Genomic DNA, 19010 nt, shown 5'->3' with positions numbered 1-19010 from the left:
ATGTATTAAAAGGGGCACATAGAGAATGTGACAAGTGTAGCTGATGATGCAGGAGTGAAATAAACCCTGACTATGGGATGTTCAGCAACTGCAGCTGGAAAGAGTAACAAACTGCAAATTTCACTTCAACTCAAACTCAAACTTGAACCCAAATTGAAATTCATGTTCGAGCTCAAACTCAAACTTAAAGGCAGCCGATGGCCATCCCTAATGGTACGTAAACTCCGAACGACCGAAGTTTGTGCATGCAATTGCGCAATGCTACCACTGAGACAAGTGTGTGTGTGTGTGCGTGTGTGTGTGTACGCATCATACACAAACATTGTCACCGCGAGCTGCGGTGATTGGAGGAGAGAGGCCAGAAGACGCTGCGGCGTGTGTGTGTGTGTGTTTGTGTGTGTTTGTGTGCGTGTACGCATCATACACAAATATTGTCACCGCGAGCTGCGGTGATTGGAGGAGAGAGGCCAGAAGACGCGTGGCTCTTTCGGCCTCTCTTCATGTGCATGCGCACTGAGAGTGTGCGTCCATTCGGAAGCTCTCGTGGCTCGCTGGGACAGCCATTTTGGGTTAGGAGATAAGCACAGGGAGCTCTCTTGTAGCCTACCGTATTTTCGCTGACCCACTGAGCCAGCGCTATTCTCATTCGGGGGTCACTACATTTGATACAGAATGGGGGAGGCAGCGTGTTGCGTTCGTCTCCGTGCCGCACAAACCACTCGCCACGACTGAGTGTCTTTAAAGGGACTGTACAGTACTGGTTGAGGTGAGGGATTCATGTTTTGAACAATTCCTAAGTGAGATAATGAGAAACTTCTTATAAAATATGAAAGAGCCTGTAATTTTAAGAAGGATTCAACGTTTATTGTCCCCGCCGAACGAGTTCGAGCAGGGGACTATGAAACGGGCTCCGTACGTGTGTGTGTCCGTGTGTGTGTCCGTCCGTGTGTCCGTGTGTGATCAAAATCTTCAATTTGCTGCTTATCTGTCATTTATGAGCCAATTTTGATTCTGTTTGCTTTATATGATAGCACTATGTAGGAGCTTTGAAACTTCTACACAGAATTTCAGTTGTGACCTTTGACCTTGACCTTTGACCTATATTGTACATTTTGCTACAAAATGCTACTCCTTCGCCATTTCTAACCCGATATCAATTCCGTTTGCTTTATGTGATGGCACTAGTTAAGGGCTTCAAAACCTCTACACAGAATTTTGACCTTTGACTTCTTTGACCTTTGACCCTGATTTTTGACCTAAATTGTACATTTTGCTACAAAATGCTACTCCTTCGCCATTTCTAACCCGATTTCGATTCCGTTTGCTTTATGTGATGGCACTAGGTGAGGGCTTCAAAACTTCTACACAGAATTTTGACCTTTGACCTTGATTTTTTAACCTTTATTGTACATTGGCTACAAAATGCTACTCCTTCACCATTTCTAACCCGATTTCGATTCTGTTTGCTTTATGTGATGGCACTAGGTAAGGGCTTCAAAAGGTCTACACAGAATTTTGACCTTTGACTTCTTTGACCTTTGACCCTGATTTTTGACCTAAATTGTACATTTTGCAACAAAATGCTACTCCTTCGCCATTTCTAACCCGATTTCAATTCCGTTTGCTTTATGTGATGGCACTAGGTGAGGGCTTCAAAACTTCTACACAGAATTTTGACCTTTGACTTCTTTGACCTTTGACCTTGATTTTTTACCTTTATTGTACATTGGCTACAAAATGCTACTCCTTCACCATTTCTAACCCGATTTCGATTCTGTTTGCTTTATGTGATGGCACTAGGTAAGGGCTTCAGGGTTTCCAAATGGCTGAGATATCCAAAAAAAAGTGATAATAATAAAAGGCAACAGGCCACAACTTTATTAGTATCTCTTTGTTTCACCTTGTTTTTGGATATCTCAGCCATTTCAAAACCGATTTTCATCAAATAAACTTATAATACCCCTTAGAATTGCATGCTCTTTGACATCTCATAGAGTGGTTTCTGAATATCTCGCAAAACGTTAAAAGCTAAATCCTCGCCTCGACCAGAACTGTACACACCCTTTAAACTCAAGTTCAAATTCATATTCAAGCTCAAACTCAAATTCAAATTCAAATGCCATTTCAGTTTTTTTTTCCAATAAGATCTAATTAAATTCCTTTTTTTCCTGCCTGATAACCAAAGCAAATATAAAGCTGTGACACATTACAACACCTGTAACACCTCTAGATTGTCATTAAATGAGTATAAAGATGCATGGAGTAAGAGGCTGAGGGAGTCAGCTAAGCAGCATAACAAAATTTTTTTTTCTTTGGGCAAACCCATCTACAAATTAAGATAAAATCCAAGAATTCTGTGCAATGCAAATGTACATAAGTTGCTTACCATATTTGTGTATAGTCCCTGGGGTAACATGACATCTAAGACAAGAAAAAAAAACAACAACGCATGACTCAATTTTGAATATCAAAAATACTGATTTGAATCTAAAATTAAAACGATTGTTTTTGTAATACAAAGGAGTGTTTGTGCATCATTTCAAGTCAACAAGGAAGTTATTTTGTGAAAATGTTGTGAAAATGTTGTGAAAATGACAGGGTTTTTTCTTTCTCTCTCTCTCTTCCTGATTTTGAGATGTTGGGTCTTGTCACCCCAGGGACAATTTTGTATATAGACCGATTCTGTGAGGCGGTTTGTGTATTATCGGCATGGGCAGCGCCATTACTGCGGTGTCCTGGCCAACTCCCCCAACCCCTCCCTACATAAGCATGCGCATGGAATGAAAAACTGATGCATGGTTGTTTTAGCCAATAGGCGTCTCGTACTGAGTGCACGAACGCTTGCTTAGCGCGCGAACCTTTGTAACAAGTGCGCGTACTCCTGCTACAAGTGCGCGATAAACATGTTGCCCGGGGGGTGGGGGAGAGGAGGGGGGGTAGGCTGGGACACCGCAATTTGAGCTAGTGGCTGCGCCCAGTGCCACAAATTGTCTGCTGCCCTCAGCGAACCCGAATTAGTCTATATGTATGTATGTCTGTATGTAAGAGAAAGACAGAGAAAGCAGAAATGACAGTGAGTGGTTAGTCTGACTCCTGGAATCAGAATGTTGTTTATCAAGGACTCAAAATGACCTGTTTGATGTGTGTTTGTGTCTGTTGATGAGAGAGAGAGAGTGGTGACTTAGGAAATAACTTGAAGCTGTTGTGACGTAACTTTGTCGAGTTTTGCAAAGCATGCATGCATGCTCTGTTGCTTGTGTTTGTTTGTTTGTTTGTTTGTTTGTGTGTGTGTGTGTGTTTAGGGTGACAAAATCTCAACGTCCAAAATCATGCATTTTCAGGAGAGCAAAAAGGCTTTTTTGTTGTTGCAACATTTTCACAAAATGACTTCCGTGATGACATCAAATAGTGTAAAAATATTGTTTGGAATTACATTAACATTGTATTTGATATTCAAAATACAGTCAGGAGGTTCTTCGATATATACCAATTGAGATACGAGGTCTTGTCACCCCAGGGACAAGTATTATTTTTTTTTGTTCAAAGAGAGATGCGCTGAAAGCATCATTACTCAACCGTGATTGTGGTTTAGGCTGGAGAGGAGGTAAAAAAAGGTTGCCATAACAATCTTCGGAATACCAGTCCCACTCTTCCGTTGAGCACATCCAAAGTGGGTTTGGTGGCTTCCACCTCATCCACATTCGGGTCAAAAGTTGGGTGGATTCTTTATAGGTCATGACCTAAAGATCTTGTATTGGTAAATGCAGAGGGCAAAGTGAATTTTGAGCTAGTGGCTGTGCCCAGTGCCACAAATTGTCTGCTGCCCTCAACGAACCCGAATCGGTCTATATGTATGTATGTCTGTATGTCTGTATGTCTGCATGTAAGAGAAAGACAGAGAAAGCAGAAATGACAGTGAGTGGTTAGTCTGACTCCTGGAATCAGAATGTTGTTTATCAAGGACTCAAAATGACCTGTTTGATGTGTTTGATGTGTGTTTGTGTCTGTTGATGAGAGAGAGAGAGTGGTGACATAGGAAATAACTTGAAGCTGTTGTGACCTAACTTTGTCGAGTTTTGCAAAGCATGCATGCATGCTCAGGTGCTTGTGTTTATTTGTTTGTTTGTTTGTTTGTTTGTGTGTGTGTGTGTGTGTTTAGGGTGACAAAATCTCAATGTCCAAAATCATGAATTTTCAGAGATACGAGGTCTTGTCACCCCAGGGACAAGTATTATTTTTTGTATGAAGCAACAAACGGATCCAATTTTCCCAATTAACCATGATGGTTTGTGATGCTGCTGATCTTTCAGAGCCATGGAGCTGGGTCGGGAGTGCCTACAGCTTTGGGGTTACAACCAGGTGGAGGAGCTCATCTGGGTGAAGACCAACCAGCTGCAGCGGCTGATCCGCACCGGCAGAACGGGTCACTGGCTGAATCACGGAAAGGAACACTGCCTGGTAGGGTCGCCTGTACCAACATACAAACACAGACAAACAAACAAACAAACAATCAAACAAATGCAAACAAAGACAAACTGAATGAATTGAATTTAAACTCAACCCTTATTCTGCTTTGTTCACTGAATGGTAAAGATGTCTTGAAGGTCAAGAAATTGTCGACGTGAATGCACGTGAATCGCATGTTTTACTTACAGGCCTGCCATGTGTTTGGGTCATTCTTCCGGGCACACAACAAAATATCTATCTCCAACACTGCTATTCCCAGCAGCATTTTGTTTTGAAAATATGATAGTGGATGCAGTCATGTGGTTGACCATTGTCAGATGATACAATGGAAACAGAAACATCTTAAAGGGATTTGACACGATCAAGTCAAATAGTGCCATGTTGCAATCTGAGGCTTGCTTTATAACTCACATGTATGGCTTGCAGTCAGAACTTCCAGTATTAATTTCAAGATGAGAGTGACAGTTGTCCATGAATGAATTGCTCCATCTAGCATTTTCACGAAGACTTGGTGTTGACATGTAGATTGTTGGCAGTTCGTCTAAATGTCTGGCATCCAACATCTATTTTTTTTTTGCGTGCAAAATGCATTTCGATTTTTGCCTTGAAAGTGGGTTTTATAGCAGATGCTTGCTTGTGAATTGATGTGAATTGATGTGTTGTGCACCCCTGGATGGCCAAGGATGAAACCTTCGAGACAAATTAACATGGGATCTTTCGCTCGTCTTTGTTTGTTTAGCCAGTAATCATCAAGACTGCCAATTACAACACATGACTCCTGCCGTCGTCTGACACTCATTTATATCAGTTTGGTTATCAGCCAGTGCACACATATGCAAGAGGGCGCTGGTCCGGAATCGTTTCCCCTACTGGAAGGCTGTGAAAATCGTCGTTTCTTGCCATCTTCTAGAACTCTCTGCAGATTGTCCTGATCACAATGTGATAATACTGTATATCTCAATCTTTTGCCACACATGGGGAGTAACATCAACCACTGCATGGTATGGAATTTTGATACCGTTTGTACTTCTCCATAACCTCCGAGAACCTGTAATGAGACTCTTGCTACACTGTTGTCCCACATACTAAGATTGGTGTTTCCTTTACACGTTCTGTACGGATTTCGCGTTCATTATTGCTATGCATGCACGGACGCTAGTACTGTGTAGGGGATCTACCCATTGTCGGCATGACCTAGATATGTGCAGCATCAAAACATAATTCGTGAGTTCTTTCAGAAAATCCCATAAATCTACTTTGACTTGGTATTCTCCACGATACACCATGGCTTCAAAGAAATTGATTGCATCTATTCTGAAAGAACTATTGGAAAGCACAGAATTTCTTGATGCTATTACTGAACACCTTGCTGAAGCGGTGGAAAGATCAGTGGAAAAGAAACTGGAGGAAATTGTGGAAAGAATAAAAAAACAAGACGAATGCTTGTCACGACTTGAAAAGTCTTTGAAAAAGACAGACAAGATATGCAGTGACCTGCAAACACAAGTAAATGACTCGTGGCACAAAATCACTGAGCGGTGTGAACTTCTGGAAGCTTCTGTTGTGGACCTCTCAGCAAGTGAAAGCCAAGCAAACAAGAAAATCCAGTCACTCGAGAAAGCTCTGGACTCCAAGTGCAACATGATCAACATGCTTCAAACAACTGTGAATGACCTTGAGCAGTACTCAAGAAGAAATTGCTTAAGGATCTTCGGTGTTCCTCAACGCCCCAACGAAAGTACAGACCAGGTTGTTCTTGATGTTGCCAAAAGGATTGGAGTGGATCTCAGTGTCGCAGACATTGATCGCAGCCACCGAGTCGGCAAACAACCCACTGGTGATAGGAGCAGAGGAATCATCGTGAAACTTTCCTCATACCGAGCTCGGCAGAAGTTGATACTGCATCGTCGCAGGCTGAAAGGAAGTGGAACCACCATCCACGAAGACCTTACTTCCAGGAATCGCGATCTGCTTCTGGAGGCCCAAGGACATGAGAAAGTGACAACAGCTTGGACTGTAGATGGTCGCGTCTTTGTCCTGATCCCTGCAAGCAATGGAAGATCTACCAAACGACTGATAAAGTGCAAAGACGATCTCACAAAACTATGATTTGAAAAAATGCATAACACTGCAGGTACCTATTCATGTATTTGATCTGTATATTTTTGAGTTTGAAATACACCATGTAGTGTATGTTATGCCATGCTTTTTTTTTTTTCTCTCTCTCTCTCTCTCTTTCTTTCTTTTCAAAATCTTTCTTCCTCTCCATTTTCCCCCCTCTCTCTCTATAGCTGTATACAGATGTATGGCTACAGTGGACAAAGTATGCTGAGTAGATTTTCTATGTGTTCCTTTTTTCAACAAACATGCCGTGAAATATAATTGTTAATGATCATTAAACTGCCTTCATAGCCTCCCCGTGGCTTTTTTTTTAGATATTTGCTTTGGGTATTTCTTGATATCTATAATGTATCATTGTGAATCCTTGTGACTCATTACTTTTAATCTGTGTGTTTTATGTGTAGTGTATTAGGTAAATGTCTGAATATCAAACTCAAACTTATTTTGATTCTGTCAATAGTGATGTCAGTAATGGTATAGGATTGTCTGAGTATTTATCTCCATTTGATAAAAGTGAAGAAAAAGAAGGGTCTGATCAGTTTTTTTACACTTATGACCAGTTCAATACAGATATATCTGATGTTTTTTATCATGAAAATATTTATAGCAGATTTTCAACCATTCATTTTAACTGTAGGAGTATGCGTAAAAATTTTGATAATTTGCAGTCCACACTTGATATGCTAAGGATGCAGTTTTCCACAATAGCTGTCACAGAAACCTGGCTATATGAGAGTGACTCTTTATTTGATATTGAAAATTATACATTTTTAGCTAAAGGAAGAAGAAATAAACGAGGAGGTGGTGTTGGAATATACATTAATAAAAAATTATCATTTATACCTAGAACAGATTTGGATACTAATGAACCATATATAGAATCATTATTTATTGAATTCAAGACTCAATGTCATAATGTTATAGTAGGTGTTATATATCGGCCACCAAACCAATGTGTAAATTCTTTTTTAGAATCAATGGATAATATTCTGCATGTTATTAATGCTGAAAATAAATCTGTGTATTTGTTAGGTGATTTTAATTTGAATTTATTGGAGATATCTGTTTGTCATCATGTAAATAATTTTTTAGATTTATGCATGTCAAATAGTTTATACCCTTTGATTCATATTCCAACACGTGTTACACCCCAGTCAGCAACATTACTTGACAACATCTTTACCAACGTTCTTGATCAAGAAGTTGCAGGTGTACTCTTAGCAGATGTAAGTGATCATTTTCCTGTTTTTTCTGTGAGCAACATCTTATTGAAAAATAATAGTGATTCAGATATTTTTTTTACACGTGATATTAATTCTATGAATTGTGAGAAATTTGTTCAAGTGGTTAGCAACACGTGTTGGAATATTACACATGATAACTCAAATGATGCTTATAATGATTTTATTGAAAAGTTGACCAAAATATATTATGATTGCTTTCCTGTCAAGCGTGTTACAAATAAGAAAAAGTATATGCATAAGCCGTGGTTTAACACGTCATTACGTAAACTTTGTAACAAAAAATGTATATTGTACAGGAAGTATGTTAAAAATCCAACTGAGTACAGATGTTTTAGGTACAAGCAATACAGAAATATGGTATCAAAAGAAATAAAGAAGGCTAAGATTTTGTATTTTAGAAACAAATTTGAATCAGCTACAGGTAGTATGAAAAAAGTGTGGAATATAGTTAATGATATGCTTGGTACAAGAAAGAAGTCAAATGCCCTCCCTAATGTATTAAAGTGCAATAGTAAAACTGTAACTGGGCAAGATGATATATGTTCTGCTTTTAATCAGTTTTTTATTGATATTGGGCCCAAACTTGCCTCATCTTGTAAACGAGTTGGTAATTATATGAGTAATATTAAAAGAAATGCAAGTAGTATTTTCTTTGAGCCATGTTCTCCTGATGAAATAATCCGGATTGTTAGTAATATTCAAAATGGTAAAAGTCCTGGGCATGATGAAATTGGTGTTCTGCCTATTAAAAAAGTTATTCATATTCTTTGTATTCCTTTATGTGAAATTTGTAATTTATCTATGTCAACTGGTGAAGTTCCTAATAATTTAAAAATTGCAAAAGTTATACCCATTCATAAAAATGAATCTAAGGACGATATATCAAATTATCGCCCTATATCTATTCTTCCTTTATTTTCAAAAGTTCTCGAAAGATGTGTTTTTAATCGAGTAATAGATTTTTTAGAAAAGTGTAATATTATAACTGACAATCAATTTGGGTTTAGGCCAAAGTATTGTGTATCTTATGCATTAGTTGACTTTCTTTACAAAATATTGAATGCATTGGAAAAAAAAGAAATAACTATTGGATTATTTTTAGATCTTAGTAAGGCTTTTGATTCCCTTGATCATCATATTCTTTTAGATAAACTTTATTGTTATGGTATGAGAGGTATTGTATACAAATGGTTTCAAAGTTATTTGGATAATCGTAAACAATATGTATCAATTAATGGTTATACCTCTAATCAAAAGACAATTAAGTGTGGTGTTCCACAGGGGTCTATATTAGGCCCTTTGTTATTCATTCTGTATATTAATGATATATGTAATGTGTCTGATCGTTTAAAGTTTATTTTATATGCAGATGACACCAGTGTGTTCATGTCCAATTCTGATATACAAATATTACAGGAACAATTTGCAAGTGAATTAAAAAAGCTAGTTTATTGGTTAGATATAAATAAGCTTGTTCTTAATATAAATAAAACAAATTTTATGTTATTTTCAAACAAAAAAGTACACAATGATTTTGTTTATATTAAAATCAATGATGTTTTTATTAAACGTGTTCCATATGTTAAGTTTTTGGGTGTAATAATTGATGAAAAACTGTCTTGGAACCAGCACACTGATGTTGTCTGCAACAAACTTGCAAAAAATATTGGTTTATTGTATAGATTTTATTCGTATCCAAAAGAAGTTTTATTATTATTGTATAATTCTCTAATTCTGCCTTATTTGAATTATTGTATACAAATCTGGGCAAACTGTAGTGAACAAAATATGTTGAGGCTTTTTAAATTACAAAAGAAAGCAATCAGAATTGTATCTCATAGCGATTACCGTGCTCATACAATGCTAATATTTGATCGTCTGAAAATTCTTAATATTTATAATATGTATATATATCAAAGTGCAATATTTATGTTTTCATGTTCTCATAATATGCTACCTGGAGTATTAATTAATTACTTTAAGCTCAATAGCCAGGTGCATACATGTATAACAAGAAACTTTTTTAATTATCACTTGCCATTTGTAAGATTAAGCTCGTATCAAAAGTCAATATTTTATAATGGACCGAAAATATGGAATGAGTTACCAGAGGAAATAAAGTCAAGTCAGACTTTTACGATTTTTAAAACCCATCTTAAGCAGTATTTAAGTGACAGACAATCTTTAGAATAAATGTATCATAAAAATATTTTTGATAAGATTATACATATACTTTTTGTTTAATGTGTTTGTGTGTCTATGTTTTGTTTTGTTTTTGTTTTTGTTTTTGTTTTTTTTTTTTTTTTGTGCTGCTGTTTGTAACTTTGTAATATATATGATATTCGTTTGGTACATGTTAAAGGACTTGGCTTCATATAAGGCACCGCCTTCCTGTCAAGTTCCTAATGCTTCATGATTTCTTATGTTGACGTTTATATTCTGTATCCGTTGCAGTCATATCAGTTATTTTATACAAATTTGACGACATGAATTTAAATGTAATGTATTTGTACTTATATGTAGTGTATTTTCTCTGTTTGTTTGTATGGTTTTTATGGAGTATTGAATAAATAAATCCAAAATCCAATCCAATCCAGAAAAATCTTGCACGAATTCTCATGGGAAAGCATGACCCGAGACAGAAGCCCTAGTGACATAAGATTTCTCTCATCGATAAGATTTATAGCACTTGATTTGGTTAATTGAATGCTAATTTGAAATTTTCTCTCTTATACCAGAACTGCATTGAGAAGTCAATATTGTTTACTCTATGTATGTGCATTGGTTGACAATCAGAATAAAATGTTATTATAGGGCTGGTTTCAAATGAACTGATTACCACTTGCTGCCACTTCTAGTGCTGCTGTCACTACCACTACTTTTGCATTTGTTTGTAATATTACAACTGATGCAATTTTTGTAAAAGTATACCCACAACCACTGTGATTCTACCACAATCACACAAGTTTTGTGAAAGTCTACACGTAACGACTGAAATTCTACCACTATCATAACTGTTACATCAACTGGACTCTATGTATAAAGTCAAACCATTGTGACTTTAATCAAAAGCCATAGTCTGACTTGCAAAACTACAAGAAATTTAATTTGAGAACACTTCATGGAGTTTGCATGATCATATTGATCATTCACAGTAGCAGCTAAACTCCTCAAAGTTTCAGTTCTTGATAAATTCTCGAAATTTGATCAATGCACAACAAAGAACAAAAAAAGCATGCTCAATCTGACAGATGACCAATAAATGCAAAAAGTATTCGAAACTGGTCACATGACAAATTTCATGAAGTTTAATCTGTGTGTGTTCAAACTGCACAAACTTTGAAAAGATTGGAGGTGGTTCAAGAAATGTCCATAGTTTTAGCTGGGAGCTTCGCAAGAAGTTTCGGGGAAGTTAGCTTTCATGCTGGCCAAAATTCAAAGACTTAAACTTTCAGAACTTGAACTTTGAGAAGTTTTGCCAGTGTGATGGCGATTAGAGTGAATCTTGCAGTTCTATCAGTACTGAAAAGTATATCTGAACAGGGCTCGACAGCAACTTTTTTCACTTTGGCCCATTCAGGCCACTAAAATTTTTGAATTGGAATTTTGATTGCCCGAAAAAGAAATGTAGGGGCCCGAAATAATAGGAAATTCAAAACTGTATTTTGGATTTTAGCTGCCCAATTGGGCCAACAAAAGAAAGATTTGATGGCCCAACATCAATTTTTGGTGGGCCTGGGCCACCTGGCCACTACATATGTCGAGCCCTGATAAACTAAACAAAAGCAAAATGTGGTCACTGAACTCACTTTCTATGAACAGTGTGGCATCAAGGGTAACCCAAAAAACTTCAACAAGGGCCTCGACTGTGATGTCATTGTGGCCGAGGTGCGTCAGACCAGCCACAAGCCGGACGAGATCTATGGACTCATCGAAAGACTGTCGCCTGGAACTAGGAAAATTGAGCTGTTCGGCAGGGCCCACAATATACAGCCTAACTGGTAAGTCAGGGTTTAACTCAGTGTTGCTTGTCATTGTTTGTATGTTTGTTTGTATGTTTGTTTATGTGTGTATTTGTGTGGAAGGTACTTGTATCTAAGTGTTTTTGTACATGTATTATGATGAGTGTGTGTTTGTGTGCACAAGAAACATGTTAAAGTGTGGTTTTGTGTGTGTGTGTGTGTGTGTGTGTGTGTGTGTGTGTGGGTATTTGCACAAGTGCAATTACACCTGCCTATGATGAGTGTGTGTTTGTGTGCACAAGAAACATGTTAAAGTGTGGTTTTGTGTGTGTGTGTGTGTGTGTGTGTGTGTGTGTGTGTGTGGGTTACTGATTTGCACAAGTGCAGTGACACCTGCCTGTAGAAGAAATGTGTACCGTCAAACTGAGGACACTCGTCAACCAAGGACCATCCTTGACAAAGTAGATCCAGAAAAGAATGGGCAATAATGCAGAAGATAGTTTGACGTGGCATTGTGCTTCAAGGGGACACGCAAGATCTGTGGTGTGTGAGGGTACAAGGGCAGTGAGTTGGCTCAGTCGGTCGCACGTCTGCCTCCGATCCAAGCGACCCGGGTTCGAACCCGAGTCTGGACTGAGCAATGTTTTGTGTAATCATACTGTCCCCTCTAGCAAGAGGCAAAACACTCTGTCCCACGGATAAGACATAAAATGGAGGGCCTGTATGTGAGAGAGTCACATCTCATGCACATCCTGCTTCATTCATTCAACGCAAAGCTAGAGCAGGGTGATTAACCTGGTGAAGTGGTCCTGGCTCACATCCAACTGGACCCCATGGAAGACCAGCTTAGCATAGCTGAATATGGGCTATCCAGCCATCTTCTCAGATGGAAAATGAACAAACAACAAACAAACGAACAAACAAGTGCAGGTCTGGTTACATGACTTTCTACGTCTTATGCATATTTCTGGCATTTTGGAACACAGAAGTATGAGGCAGGTCTGTGTCAATTGAGGAATTTGAAAATTTGAATAAGTATCTCTTAATTTGATGAATACTGTAAGGTGCTTGGAGCACAATAAATTTTTAGGAGAGAGCTGTATGAAATCAAGGACTACTATCATTATTATTATCAATGTAATGATTGTTGTAGACTGACAGATCAGTCTGCATTTCTTGTCGGGGATATGTTCTGCACAGACTATGTCGTGCTTCACAAAATCCCCTCCTATATACAAACTGAATGCTTTGATACGGGAGACTGTGGGGGGGGGGGATGCTTTAGCACTTAAACTAATGTGATTGGCTAACAGATCCATTCGCGGATGATCAGTAATGACTATTAATTAGTTCATCAATGAGCTGGTACATGTAGCTGTGGCTTTTTCCATGAAAATTTCACTCAGATCTTTGCTATTTCAAACTGCTGGTGAGCGCAGTGTATCAATGAGATGTTAATTTTGCAATCCAATTTATATTTGCTGATCTATGACAGTGGTTCAGCGTCCCCTACAGCAGTGTCTATCACACAGGCTTCTGTCTTGTCTTCAGAGGAGAACCGGAAAAGTAAAAAAAATGTTTAAAAACTCCTTGGGATGGACAGACTTTTCTGCATATGATTGGTGATGTTGTATAGGAAGAAAGCATTTGAGTCAACCTGTTGAAAAGAACAATTGTAATTTATAACTTATTCCTTCTTTTCAGCCACCCCCGCCAAATCATCTTTTGATTAATTGTTGAACTCTCTCTAACAAGGTGAAACTTGGAGTGGAGTTCTCCTTTAACCCGTTGAGGATGAGTCCCGAGTTTACTTTGGCAGATGTCTATAGGCAATGTGTGTTGTAGCAAAATCAAACCGTCCTCAACGGGTTAACAACGAAATCTGCCACAAAAATAAATCAACTTCAAAAGAAATAGAACAATATTTTTTCTTTCTTTTGAAATTTATTTGTGACCCTGCATCTCAAAACCAACAAAAAGTTGCCAGACATGGATTTTTAGTGAAGGGCAGATTCTGAACGAGCGGACTCTAAGCTTTTAAATGATGTATGTATTACTCAATTTAAATGAACTCTCCTCACCTAACCATATCGGAAAAAAGCACACACTCTGGAAAAGTGTGAACTGAGAAAAGAGCATCTGCAGTACAGAGTCTATTCAAGCGCGATGCGATGAATGGAACCCCCCCCCCCCCCAAAAAAAAAAATAAAATAAAATAAAAAAATAGGATGTAAACCTCCACAGAAACAGTAATGAAGGGATTATCAGATTGAGCTGAAATTAAGCATGCTCTATTAACACATTCTGTTCATGATTAATGCCAACTTTCAAAGCTGTAGCATTATCCTTTCAAAAATTATTAGAGTTGAATGTAAAGAGTTTGTAAAGGATTTTTAAGAAATGAAAAGGGGCCTCTAAGACATACCTAATCACACTACTGTAACACACGATATATTTGCTGCATGAAAATTTTGTGAATTTGAGCCGACGGCCTTTCTCGCAGCATGAAATTTTCACGATTTACCACTGGCATCCAATGCATATTGTGTAGGCAAGAACTATTGCGAGCATTTAATTTTGCGAATGTTGCCACTTGCGAAATTTGCGAAATTAAAATGCACACGATTATTCCTCGTTTTACAGTATTCTACAAAAGAAGGGTTGTAGAATAACTGCTGAAAACCCATTTTCCCATTCATTTTATGATGTCAAACTTAAGAATAATGAAGAGGAAGAAGAGCTCTTTCAGAAAATATGAAAAACTAAAGATTGACTTGGTTGGACCCGTTTCACCTCTTTTGCGTCCTCATGTAAAATCAAGTGGTGCGACTTTTTGTTGGTTTCTGTGATGCACAGTGACATTTATTTTTGGGGTGGATTTCTTCTTTAAACGTTGTTTTTCCTCATTCACTGCACAAAACTCCTTGAATCTTGGGCTGAGTGTCGTAGGTTTTGAATCCAGCATTCTAGTTACATAGTAAGCATAATCCATATCACCCTGATACACATTTTTTTTTTCTTTTGATACAGCCATTAGAGCCCCCAAATTACAACCTCACTATTGAAAAAAAAAAATCCCTTAATTTGTCTTCCCTGCATAGATAAGACCCTACTTTAGGACCTTTTTTTGCATCCAACCTTGAAATGGCTTGAAAAATAAGTCTAGTGTAGGTAAGATGTCTAAAAACAGAAACAATTGTGAAAGCATTATTATTGTCATGCTCCAGACTTGCATAAACCTGAAGCACGCGCAGTGTCAATTTTCCTGTTTTTTCTTTCCTCTACCCCTTGCAACGCCTATTTCTAGGCTTATTCTACTTTGGGCTGATTTGTGTGGGTTTACTCCCTTACCATTTGTGTGCCCTGAGCGCTGCTTGGCACAGAAAACCCCATAGCATTGTACACACTGTCCAAAGTCCCTGGCGCAAAAAGGGTTAACGTACAGCTCCATACCATATACAGTACAAGCCAGCTTCAATGGATGGAGTTCAAAATCCCACAAACAATATGACAATGGTTTTTATCACAATGAGACAGAGAATAATCAAGTTTTAGAATAAGGAATTTGTCAGTTTCATGTGTCTTCATTGATCTCTTCATTGAGTGATATGGTATGGAACTGCGCCTTTGAATGTTTCGATAACAGATATATCGCGCCATACGAATGCTGTGGATCATCATCATCATCATCATCTCACGAATATTGGTCGCAAGCAGTAGACATGAACGACATTACAAGTAACAGTCATGTATAATATGTGTGAGTATTGTCATCACCGACAGGATCTCAAAGCAGACAACATTCTGCAAAGCCACTGTTTCATGAAACAGGCAAAACAGTCTGTGACATCAAACAGGCAAAACAGTCTGTGACTAAATGTTTCAGCATGTTCCATGGAAACAAAAAAAAACAAAAAAACAGGCCTAATCTTGAATATAGTATTACAAGTACAAAGTCCTCTGGTACCTTTGTCCAGCTCTAGGATTCTTTGTGCACTCTTGTGCTATCTTAGCCTTATTGTAGAATGTCTGATATCACTTAGCTGTAATAAGAGTGAAAAAAAAAGAATATTTTGCAAGGTTTTGTGGAGTTTACAGACGCATTGGACACATTTGCATGTCAGCATGTTATTGATTTTCTTCCAGGCTCTTATGTAGAACGTTGTGCAAAAGTTTTGGCATGTTACAGCAACATACCAAAACCTCTCACAAACCACCCTGTATACAGTAGCAAGCAGGATCTCCTTACCTGCCCCTTTCTGGAGATTTCAATTGGGGTGGGGTTTTTTTGTGTGTGTTGTATTTTGTATTCTTTTTAGCCAAAATGCTACAGATTTCATGGGGAAAAAAAAAAATCTTTTTTTTTCTTTTTCAAAATTACGTTACTACACATGTACATTCCAGGATAGGTAAGAGTGCTGTTTCTCCTCTGAAAGTATGCCTTTTCAGACGTGGGAATGCTGCAATACTGGTTTAATAGAAGGTTGGCATTCTTGCCTTACTAAGGAAAATTCTAAACTAACCACAGAGAAAGACAGTGTTCAACCTGACTTTGATTGAATGCTTGTGTGACTCCAAGAAATACTGAACACATCATCATACTGTACCACTGGAAAAAAAAAGACCTAAAAAATCAAACACTTTTTTAACCCAAGTAGAATGTATAAAGTCCAGCCATGTCCCCTCAACCTTCCGGTTTGTCGTGAAGTGGGTCGACTTCACGGGGTATATGGACGGTTGAGGTCCACGGGGTTCACACCAAAGAGAGTGTCGGGAGACTTCAATTAAAGGAACTTGGGCCTTTAATTTATCTAAATGACTCAAGAAACAAAAACAAAAACAAAAAAACCCTGAATCCAATACAGGAATCTCTGTTGTGTTACGAGTTCCCGTTTGTCAGAACACGTCATGCAAACCCAGATTTTCTCCAAAATCGGGATGATTGTCCAAAACTTTGACTTTTCCTCCGACGCAAAACGTGTCCTCTTCCTCTGGCCGTTCTTAGAGCGAATGAAACTCAAGCGGTCTCTCCGAGCTGACCAGAGGAAGATTTCTGACCCAATCACTCTTTTCATCCAAATTATTATTCGTACTCTAAAATAATCTTGGTTTTCCACAAAGCGAAATAAACATGAATATACCTTTCGAGAATCACAATACCAGAAACTACTTATATCTGAAATTATCATAGCCGATGTTTTTATTGTATAATTTTCTCCAGGAGAGTTACTTGCTTGCTCGCGGATGACCACATGATGTCATTGCAAGTCAAGCGGTTTTCTACGAAATACACCCCGATTAAAGCCATTCTCTGGCTTTTTTGAGGCAAAAACAGCAATACGAATGAATTAAACTGTATTCAAATCCCTTGTTAATCCCTTTTATGCGCTGTAGGGAAGTGTTCTATTTCAAGCATCTTAATCAGCCATAATGATTACCATATCATCGAATTTATTTGCACAAACTAAAAAATAAATCTCGCCAATTTTCCATTTTCCGACAGGTTTGATCAGTAAATGGAGGAATGACCGCAGGATAGAGCACAAATATTAAAGAGAGGTGTATATTTACATTTTGAGAACTGCAGTTGGTGACTGGTACACTTTGCTCTGAAGTTTAGTTTACAGAAAGTGGAGATGCCCAGTGTTTACAAGAAGGTGTTAGAGAAGGAGTGGAATCTCTATCTATGCAATTTGTGCGAACTTATGCATATCAGTTTCGATAGCACGACAATTGAATGTTTGAATAGCATTCCACTGGCTTTGCCGTTCCATGCTCCAAGCCACTATTCACATACATTGTAGAGTTTGGATATGGAGATTAGAGGAGGCAAGACTCCAACCCAGAGCACCTTTTAAATGGGAGAGTCTCCCCCTCCTGAACCCTCTAGCAAACAGGAGACTGTGATTGTGCAAACACAGGGACAGTATTTCATAGCAGCTGTCACACTGGCAAAAAGATTGCGAAGTTTAAGATCACAATCTTTAAGATCTTGAAGTTTTGCCAATGTGACCACAAACATCCCTCTGAGCTGAGGTCTTTAAAGAGCAAGAGAGAGAGAAAGAAAGTTAAAGAGAGATAAAGATATCTCAAAATCTTAAGAATTCAGGAGAACTTTAAAGACTTGCAAATAAGAATGAGCTGCTGAGACCCACTTCTAGACTGACACTACATTGATGTTCCTAGAATAAGCCATTGTGAAGTTCCACTTTGCACATGGGCAGAAAAAAAGGGTCATTTGCCATATAAAACAAGTTGGTTTTTGAAATTCAAATTAAAAAAAAACAAATTTTTAAAGGTGAGATTCTGATTAGCTTATAGGATGTAATGGTCATTCAGGTGATCCTTTTAGATAGTACATACCAGTGCATCTACCTTTAATACAGCAACAGTTAAACAGTTTTCATTATGCCTCCGCCACGAAGTGTCGCCGGAGGCATTATGTTTTCGGGTTGTCCGTCCGTCCGTCCGTCCTTCCGTCCGTAATCAATTTTGTGGACAGCGTATCTAAAAAACTGTTAGAGCTATCCTAATGAAACTTGGCATGTATATGTATGAGTGGGCGAAGTTGTGCCTATGAACTTTAGGGCACACATGCTCAAGGTAAAAGGTCAAGGTCAAATGCTCAAAATTTCACTATTTCCCCTATATCTATGCAATGCCTGGAGGTATTTTCTTGAAACTTGGTGTATACATGAACTACCAAATAAAGATTCCCCAGAGAGAGCTTTGGTTCATGAGGTCAAAGGTCAAGGGTCAAAGGTCAAGTGAAAATGTTAAAATTTCACTTTTTTCTCCATATCTCACAAATATTTCAAGGTATCTTCATGGAACTTAGTATATACATGCACTGACTGGCAGTGATCGTGTAGAAAATTTAGGGGTCAGGGGTCAAAGGTCAAGGTCAACTCATCAAACTATCATTATTTCTCTCTTTTCTATGCAATTCCTGCAGGATTTTTTTCGTGAAACTTAGTGTATGCATGTATTATCCAATACAGATTCTCTTGGAAGTTTCTTGCCAAAAGGTCAAAGGTCAAGTGAAAGTGCTAAATTTCACGTCTTCTTTATACTTATAAAAGGGTCAAAAGTTGGGTACAAATCCTCAAATCCCCAAATACCTGCACTCTTAGACAGTATAGCCATTCATCCAAATAAACCTAGTTCAAGGAAAGTGAACACTCAATGCATTTGTAACAAACCTGTCATTTTAATA

At 38.0% G+C, this 19010-nt stretch overlaps 1 protein-coding gene across 1 annotated transcript in view; it reads left to right on the top strand.

Moving 5' to 3' along the window:
- LOC139709710 (N(6)-adenosine-methyltransferase catalytic subunit METTL3-like) overlaps positions 1-19010 on the top strand; it is a 58567-nt gene that overhangs the window by 24895 nt on the left and 14662 nt on the right. The window contains exons 11-12 of the mRNA XM_071621666.1: positions 4311-4458; positions 11655-11833. Coding sequence (XP_071477767.1) covers positions 4311-4458; positions 11655-11833 — 327 coding nt within the window. The remainder of the gene's footprint in view (positions 1-4310; positions 4459-11654; positions 11834-19010) is intronic.

This window comes from Diadema antillarum, unplaced genomic scaffold, assembly GCF_040938485.1.
Source record: "Diadema antillarum isolate AM-2024a unplaced genomic scaffold, OU_Dant_1.0 seq00001459_RagTag, whole genome shotgun sequence".
NCBI classification, from domain to species: Eukaryota; Metazoa; Echinodermata; class Echinoidea; order Diadematoida; family Diadematidae; genus Diadema; species Diadema antillarum.
This window is presented reverse-complemented; position numbering and strand designations above follow the sequence as displayed.